At 47.6% G+C, this 9,296-nt stretch overlaps 1 protein-coding gene across 1 annotated transcript; it reads left to right on the top strand.

Annotated features, from left to right (window-relative positions):
- Window positions 1–449: 449 nt before the first annotated feature.
- RESP18 (regulated endocrine specific protein 18) lies at window positions 450–5,818 on the top strand. Its single transcript, XM_063086590.1, has 6 exons — window positions 450–555; window positions 2,332–2,436; window positions 3,562–3,694; window positions 3,917–3,956; window positions 4,077–4,166; window positions 5,768–5,818. The coding sequence occupies exons 1-6, from the start codon at window positions 450–452 to the stop codon at window positions 5,816–5,818; spliced, it is 525 nt and encodes a 174-aa protein (XP_062942660.1).
- Window positions 5,819–9,296: the final 3,478 nt, after the last annotated feature.

Here is a 9,296-nt window from a genome sequence, read left to right as displayed (position 1 = left end):
TTTCAGATGAGTGAGGGTAAAATGAGCGTTGAGGATAAGAAAAGCAAAGTCATTGAGTACCTACTGTTCCTTTGCTGTTCATATTTTAATTCTCACAACAGACTTACGAGGTAGGCATAATTTGCACCCACATGTTACATGCAACCGGTTTCTCCAACCTTGGGACTGGCAGTAGAGGCAGTGGTCCTTGAGATCCGGATTACGTCAAAAATGAGCGGGGTCAGGGATTCCAAGAGGCAAGGGGTGCGGGGAGGAGATGTGGGGGAAGGAGTTGGGTAGGCGCAGGGGCAGTGCCCGCTGGCGATTGGCCGAGCTGCCGAGACAGGGTCATGCAGATCCCGCCTCGCAAGCCCGTGGTGGGAAGTGACAGCCCAGCTCAGCCCCTCCGGCCTCTGTCTCTACCTTCACTGCGACTTGGGCAGCCGAGCGAACGCGCTGATCCCGGGAAGATGCAGCGTCCACTGCGGCCTGGGGGCTCCCGGGGGCTCCAGCTTCTCGTCTGCTTCCTGCTGCTGAACAGCTGCCCAGGGGGCTGCAGCGACGTTAGTGCCCACGGTCAGGAGGAAACCTAGGGGGTGCGGGCAGGGCCACAGAACGCTCCTGAGAGTCATGGGTTAGGGGGCTTCACGGTTAGAAAACGCAGGAGTAGAAGAATGTGTTTGGGGGCGTGAGAAGAGAGAGAAAGAAAGAAGCATAGAATTGGGATGGAGCTGGGTATATGGGGCCTAAGAGAAGTGGGCTGTGGGAAGATTGGGGATTCTAGAAGTGGTTGGGAAGACTAATGGGCAGCGGGAAGTAAAACCGACCTATGCGGCCACAGGCGAAGCAAGGCGCGCCGAAGGGCCAGGGAAGAGATGACCAGGCCTAAGGGGGTGGCAGGGAATCGGGAGCGCTGGTCCGCGGGTATCGGAGTCCTATCTCCAGGGAGAAGGCGGGACCGAGAGATGAGCCCGGGCTTAGTCATCAGCTCACGGAGGCTGGAGGCTGTTATCCAATTTCCAGTAAGACGGGCAGTTTAGGCTGGGCTAACGCTGGACGGCAGGGGACAAGGGCCATCCTCCTTTCCACGCCTCCCCGGTGCACAGCCCGGGTAGACCCGCGTCGACTCCATCGGCGCCGTCGGAGGTGGACTGCGCAGACTCGGGAACGCCTGCGCAGAGCGCGTAGGGAGGAGCGCGCACGTTCCTGGTCTGACGCCCGCTCTTCCTGCCCGATTCTTGGGCTTAGAGGCCAATGCAGAGGATTCGCGAAGAACTGTGGGAGGAAGCTTGGTGGTGGATGAGAGGCAGGTGGGGGGCGTGGGGGGCGTGGGGGGGAAGGGCCGCCGAGCCCTGTGGAGATGCCTCTGTCTCCACCGCCCAGCGCCGCCGCCACGCCGGCTCCGGCCACCTCAGCACCACGGACAGCGCCCGCCGCGCTGCGGGTCCGGGCCAAGCGAGTCCAGCTCACAGCCCTTTCCTACCAGTCCCGGGAGCGCTGCGTCAGAGAACCAGCTCCCCTTCCCTTTTCTTTATCTCTTAGTAGGGTGCTGGAAGCTCCACTACTTCCTAAGGCCAGGAAATTGTTATGAGGATCCATTTGATTGGGGAAGAGAATTCCCTTTTCTTAAGACCTGCCCAGAATGACTCATGGTAATTCCACTATAGAAAGAAACAGACTCTCTTCCAGCCCTACCCCATCTACCTGGGATAAGTTGGTGTGTGTGGCCCTAGGGGTTATGTTCTCCCACCCCTGTCTTTCCCCTGTGCACAGCTGGGCAAACGGTGGCTTTCAGGAAAAGGATCTAAAGGGGTCTGGCCGGTTAGTTCACTCGGTAGAGTGTGGCGCTGGCCCCATACTGGTCAGCTGCCCATCCCCACCCCCCAAAAAGGAAAAGCATGTAGACTCTCAAGCCCTATACATACCAATACTTTCTTCTTCTGAGGATTCCAGGCCCCCTTCTGAACCTCTTCCAGGCTTCGAAGTCTTTCCTAAGATGCAGCTCACCTGCTTCCCCATATCTGTCTGATTATTCATCTCATGTGGGTAGCTTTCTGAGTCTCTGCTCATCTGAACCTCCACGGGCTGCTCTTTGCCTGTAAGCTTGGTTCTTGCCTGGAAGTTGGTATCAAGGGTGAATAAGGTCCAAGGGCTGAAGAACAGGGCAGATAGTGATGGGGAAAGAAAAAATGAAAGGACTTGAAGAGGGGAAGAAGGGGCCTGGATGGGGGTGGGGGAGCAGACACAGAGACCGAGGGATCCAGAAATGAGAGTGGAAGGAAGCTGCTTCTCAAATGGGATTTGGAAAGCTTCTGGCTAAGCTCTTTGTTGACACCACTATTTTGCCCTTAGATGGTCAGAGCCAAGTTGGAGTAGGACAGCTCTGGCCCCTCCAAGGATTTACTACCCCAGTCTTCCAGCACTTACAAATTGTACTCCAGCAGATTGTACCCCAAGGTAAGCAAAAGCTGGAGAACAGAGGTTGGGGCCTGGTCAGATATGGGGGTAGGGAAAGCAGTGAGTGGCTGTTTGACCTGAGGACAGGCTTAATCTTCTCCAAGTGTCTCTACTTGAAACTCTCTTGTCACTCTCACATCATGGAGAAGGGGGTGAGACAAGAGTGGGAGTGGAGTCTTGATGGGTGGGCTGTTTGCACTCAAACTCCCTGGAAGAGCCCAGCAGAAGCTTCTAGAAGGAACCCCTGAAAGAAGCCAGCATCCAACACGTTGGGACTAATCCCAAACCCTGGCACTATCTGAGTTTTTCCAGAACCAGTACTCTAAGTTCTCAGCCAGAACACACACACACACACACACACACACACACACACACACACACACACACACACACCTCAGCCTCTGAGTAAGAAGCAGGGGAAATTGAATGAGGGTACTTCAAAGAGTTCGTGGAAAATAGAATTAAAAGATAATATGAATCTCTCCATGAACTTTTCGAAATACCCTTGTATGATAAACAAAGGGGAGTAATGAAAGGGAATGGACAGCCCATTTGAAAAAGATGGCTGACCCTTCCTTAGAACAAATTTTTTGAAAGGGGAGAGTGGAAGAGAGGCAGGAAATCTGCGTGCAGTTCATATTACTACTACCGATGCCTAATGTGTATATAGTGACTCAGAGCAGTAGTTCTCAAAGTGCATCCCAGACCAGCAGCAACAGCATCACAAGGGAACCTGCTGGAAATGCAGTTCTTGATTTTTACTCCAGACGTACTGAATCATAAACTCTAGGGGAACAGCTATCTGTGCTTTAATAAGCCTTGCAAGAGATTCTGATATACACTGAAGTTTGAGAATCACTGCCTTAAAGTTTTCTAAGCAGTCTTTACATCCCTCATTTAATCCTCACAATAGCAGAAAATAAATTATCAAAGAGACTGTAAGCATAATTCTAATTGAATATGACATGCCAGGCACTTTGCTAAGCAACTTTTATACATCATCTCATTTAATTCTCTCCACAAAATGTGATCCTGTATGTACTTGAAAGAGAGATCACTCTTGTCCATGAGTGGGTCAGTCAGAGTGTCCCAAATGTCAACTGACACCATCTTTTCATCCTTCAGGTCTGTTCTGGAAGGATGACGTCACCCAGGATGTGATGACCCAAAAGATGGAGCACATCAGCAGACTCCACCCCCAAGATTCATGCCTGAAGGGTGGGAAGGCAGTTTTTCCCACTAAAACCACTGGGGTGAGGTACGTGAGGCCTATGTCCAGTCCATGCTGTCTGGCAGACAAATGGAAGAGGGAAGGCATGGGTACTAAAACTGCTGCCAGGAGCACTATGAGGAGAATGATTTAGAGGTCCTGTCTGGGATCAGCAGGGAAAAATTCCATGATCCATTAGTGATATCTGTGAAAGGAGGGGAAGTTTGTGTTAGCAAGCCTAGGTCCTATTTGTCATCCTGTCTCTTCCAGGGGCAAGCAAGAGGAGAAACTTCGACTCTTACTCCCCAAGGTGAGATTTAGGTGTCTTTTCAAGAATTGTGAATTTCTGACCTTGTATCTCATCACTTTCCCTCTGGGCCCATCTCACCCTTTCTTCCTCTTTCTTGACTCCTGGCTTCACTCCTCACAGAGCCCAATGGCCAAGGTGAACAAGCAACAGTGCTTTACTTCCAAAGTGGTTTTGAAGGCCTTGAAACGAGAGGTGGCCAAGCCTGTCAAGGTGAGGGGCTTTCTTTTTCTAGGGAGGTTGGAATCACCAGAGACCTGTTTAAGGGAGGGAGGCAGGTATGAAGGAAGAAATGGGTGTTGAGGTGAGAACAGACAAGCTGAAGAAAAGATGTATTTTCTCAATCAAAGTTACCCCCACTTTCCTATATATCTCACAGACTCCCTATGAGTATCCATATGGGGGAGGGGCATGATACAGATGCTGGGAACCTGCGAGGAAAAAATTATCTATAAGATCATGCATATGCATTGAGTTGAAAATAGGTATTGAAAACTGCAGAGTTTTCAAAATTAGATAAAAGGTCCTCCTTTCACGTACAGTCTCTTGTATATAGCAAATAACAGCAAAACTCCCTTGGATAAATGGGAGATGCAGCCAGGAGGACCTCACACTCAGCCTCCCCGTTGCTCTACTGTGTGTCCTGGGCAAGGCTCTGGGGCATCTCCTTGGGATCCTTGAACTCTTCAGAATCCATATTGGAAACAACCTATCCAGTACTGCCTTCTATCTTTATAGATGAGCAGTTGGGGCCCAGCCTGGTCACAGGACTTACTCAAGGCTGCATAGAGAGTTCATGGCAGAGCCAAGACTAAACCCAGGTCTCCTGATTTCCACCTCTTTCCCCTGCACAGCTTCTGACCTTCTTCTCTAGGACTGCAGTGGGGGTTGATATGTTTCAAACATAAGATTTCCTCCACATTGAAAAAAGTCTTTTTTTGGACTAAGGCCTAAATTACAAGAAGGTGGCAGCCAGAGGAAGATATAAAGGAAGGGCATCCCAGGCAGAGAGCATCACAACTACAAGTGGCCTGAGACAGGAATACCGTGTCATGCTAGAGAAAAAGACAGGAAAATCAGTGGCAGGACATGAGGTTGGAGAAGTAGGCCCAGGACTGACCATCCAGGGGATCACTGATCACGGTAAAAGGTTTGGATTTTATACTAAGTGCAGTGTGAAGTTAACTGGGAAATTTTTTAAAAAGAGAATGTCACAATATGATATACAATTTTCAAAGGCCACCTTGGTGATGTTGGGAAATGGACTGTGAGAAGAGCAAGAGTGGAAACTGGGAGGTCTGTAAGGACTGGATCATCCTGGCCCAGGGAGACTGAGGTGGCATAGACTTGGGTGATGGCAGTGGAGTTGAGCACCCCCAGCTGGCTGCACCCTCCGTCTAGAGGCAGCCTACACCTCAGGGGTTTCTAGCCCCCATGCTCTCCAAGGAAACAGGTTCCAATTCCCATAATGTGTCAACTGGGCTTCCTAAGCCTGGATTGGTTGTTGGCACAACATAATCAGAGCTAAGTGACAGAGAACAACCTGTGGGGGACTGGTTGCCATGGTGCTTCTGGAAAAGCAAAGAAGGAGCAGCCATTCCTCTCCAGCCACAAACTTAAGGGAACACCATGGAGGGAGAAGGAACTATATGTGGGAACCAAAGGGTCAGGCTCTCGATCAGTGGGCTGAGTGGCCACGTTGCAGACTTACTCAAATCAGGCTATTATTGAAGCACTTTGGGAAGGACAGCAGGTGAGGGAGGGGCCACCTCCCCATATCCTGACATCAAATCCCTTATTTCTTCACATTTTAGGGCTTCTTTGGGCCATTCCCCACTGTGGGCCGCAACCTTGTTGCTGATTGAGACCTCATGTGAGGCCTCCCTACTCCAATGCCCTCCCCATTGCCCTCCAGAGGGGCAGTTCTTGGATGACCCAAATCTGAGTCATTAAAGAGGACTTTCATGTGAACACTGTGAGCTTGTCTTGAGGCAGGATGGGTAGGGTTTTAACTTGGCTAGAGCTTCCAAAGGGAAAGAGCTAGGACCAGAACAGGGGTTGGCGATGAGGTGAGCACAGCTCTTGGTGCTGGTGGAAGGCTGGTTTCTGTCTTGTTTTCCTTCCATTGGCCAATCCTGAAGTGGGGAAAGTGAGGGGGGGGGGACTATGGCTGGAATGGAGGCGTTCCCCAACTGTACTCAGTCATGTTGTGTGGTCTAGTCGTCCATCCTTTCATGTTGTGGGGAGGTGGACTCCATATTCGCCTCTGGTCATTCCTTTCACCTTCCATCCCAGACAGGCCCAAACCCTGCTGTTTTATGATGGTCTCCACCTCCAGCATTATAGCCCTTGCCAGGACTGTCCCACACATCCTGTCCCCAAGGACCAACAGAGAAGTGCTGAGATCAAAGTGTACACAAATTTAACATTTTGATGGCTCTTGATGGTTTGCTCCTGATAGCTTAAAATCTTAAAATGGAGTGTGCAGTCTGTCCACCCATGCTTAGCCCAAACACCAGAATGTCCTACTTTCAGAACTTAATACTTCTCAAAGCACTTTCACACTCAACTGTATACTCACAGGTGTAAGCAAATGGACAGGTATCAAGATTGGGTTTCTCTAAGGAATTGGGACTTGGCCAAACCATATCTCATCCATTTAAGCAACCCAGAGAAATTAAGTGACTAGTTCTTGGTAACATAGATTCTTAGTCACAGCACTGTGCTTGCCATCTCCCCTCTACTTGTTGAATTCAAGGATGTAGATAAACCCAGAGCAAATTTGTAGAGGTTGGAAAAATAAAACTTATAGGAGAAGTGAAATAATCTGATAATTCTGGGACTGAGTGAATGTGTAAAAAAGATGGGAGTCTTTAAAAAGAAGGTAGGTTTAGTCCTTATTGCAGAGGACCAGGTTATATGATTTGGATCTTATTTTTGATAGACAATGAGGAGGCACTGAAGGTCTTTGAGCATGGGAATGACACAATGAAGGCTGTGCTGAGGAAGAATAGCCTCACATTTCTGTATAAGGATGGGTTAGGGAGAGGGAGGAGACTGGGGACATTTTAGAAAGACTTGCGATGGTGGGAGTATGCCACACAAGGACCTGAACTTGAATGAAAGAGGACATATATGAGAGATATTTTGAAAGATAAGTTAATAGACTTTGACAACTGCTAAGGGTTGAATTCTATTGCCCTAAAACTCATGTGCTGAAGTCCTAATCTCCGGTACCTCAGAATGTAACTTTATTTGAAAATAAGGTTGTTGCAGATGTAATTAGTTAAGACGAGGTCATTAGTGTGGACCCTAATCCAATGGGACTGGTGTTCTTATAAAGGGGAAATTTGAAGAGATGGGCACAAAGGGAAGACAATGTGAAGAGACAGAGGGAGATGAAGGCCTTCTACACAGCAAAGAGAGAGGCCTGGAACAGGTTCTCCCTAACAGTTCTCAGAAAGAACCCACCCTGCCAACATCTTGATTTCAGATTTCTAGCCTCCAGAACTGTGAGACCACAAATTCCTGTTGTTTACGCCACTCATTCTGTAGTACTTTGTTACCCTACTTTGTTACAGCCCTAGCAAACTAATACAGATGACTGGGTTTTGTTGAGAGAGCAGCCATACCTGAATTTAGAGACGTTCTGCCAGGGGGAATTATATGCCGCTCACAAAAATAGGGACATCGGGAAGACTGGTTGAGGAAGGAAAATGGATTTACTCTTAAGGGTTAAAGCTGGAAGCTTATTCAAGGGCATTGAAACAGCAATTTTCTCCTGTCTTTCTCCTACTTTATTACTTTTTCCCTGGATGCCTGATTATTTTCATCAACACATAAGTATGCTGCAATATCTCCTACATTTAATATTTTTTCTCAATTTCTGCTTCTGGTAATGGTGTACTAAGTAACTCATACTCCTCAAGACCCTGCTGAAGACAACTTGTCTTAGTCTAATTCCTCCCCAAAGCAAAGCCTGAAATAAGGGCTTCCATGGGGGTCATTTAGTTTGGGAAGAGATTGCTAAATCAAGGTCTGGCCAGTTAGTTCAGTTGGCTAAAGTGTGATGCTTATAACACCAAAGTCTGAGGCTCAATCTTTGCACCTGCCAGCTGCTAAAAAGCAAAAGAAAAAAAAAAGATTGCAAAATGAAGAGTGAGAGAATGAGAAGAGTGAAATAGGAGGGCTTTGAAAGCTAATTCAAGGGTGCATTAATAAGTTGTGAGCAACTGGAGATCAGTTCTTCTTCTGGGGACTGACCCTCCTAGGCATCATGCATAAGATGCACCTCAAAATTGTCCTTCTAATGAAAAGGAAAGTATTCATCCTCTAGTTCCCATCCCCAATTGGGTCAAGAGTTGTACTATGGGATGTTAATTTCCTCATACTTCCAGGTTTTTCATGCATAAGAATGACTGAGCAGATTCCCATGGGTATCTAATGCTGTGGTAGCAGAGAAGACCCAAACCAAAACAAGAGCTTTGTAGTGCAGGTGAGGTAGGTGAGGTCATATTATGCCTGCATGCAGCTGGTGGCTGCAGCAATGACTGGAGTTAAAATGTAGACCAAGAGAATGCAAGAGCCGTAAGTGGTGTCTGATATATCTTTAAAAGGTGGATTAAAAATTATCTAAAATCTTTTTTAAAGCATCAAGGAGCTAGCAAGAAAGGGAAGAGTAACTGACCGAGGTCAAGATCCAGGACAGGAACAGAATCCAGAGATGGTAAAGCCAATGTTCAGGGTTGCATTGGACTGGGGAAATTCTCCATTCCTAAGAAGCAGATGAAAGGCTGATTCAGACAGCCTAAGAAAGCTAGAGAAGTAGATGTCAGAGTCCAGGGCATGTGAAAGGAAGAATTTTAGTAAGCTGCTCTCTGTTTTGGCCTGGAACCAATAAGGAAACTCCAAAAACAGGATAAAATGGAAGTAAATCAACCCTTGTTGAGACTGCAGCATGGCCTTGAAATGGGATTAAGGTTATATCGGATTGCTAGAACTTTAAGGCACCTGCAAAAGTTATTGAATTCCCTAAGACCTTAAATTATTTCTACTAATAATTTTTAAACACTATGCTCTGCACTATAGATAACAGAAACAGACCCACAGTGATTCCAGTGGTTCCAGTGCAAAACGACTGTGCTTACTATGTTCAATCATATAAAAACCAAGTTGTAATTTTTTTTTTTTTTAAAGGTGACCGGTAAGGGGATCTTAACCCTTGACTTGGTGTTGTTAGCACCACGCTCTCCTAGGTGAGCCATGGGCCTGCCCCCAAATTGTAATTTTTGACAGGGAACTAGAAACCACAGAAAGTAATATATAAGATTTTTTTAAAGAATC

The sequence above is a fragment of the Cynocephalus volans genome, chromosome 1, assembly GCF_027409185.1.
Source record: "Cynocephalus volans isolate mCynVol1 chromosome 1, mCynVol1.pri, whole genome shotgun sequence".
Classification (NCBI taxonomy): domain Eukaryota; kingdom Metazoa; phylum Chordata; class Mammalia; order Dermoptera; family Cynocephalidae; genus Cynocephalus; species Cynocephalus volans.
The sequence above is the reverse complement of the archived record's forward strand: the minus strand, read 5'-3'. Positions and strand labels throughout refer to the sequence as shown.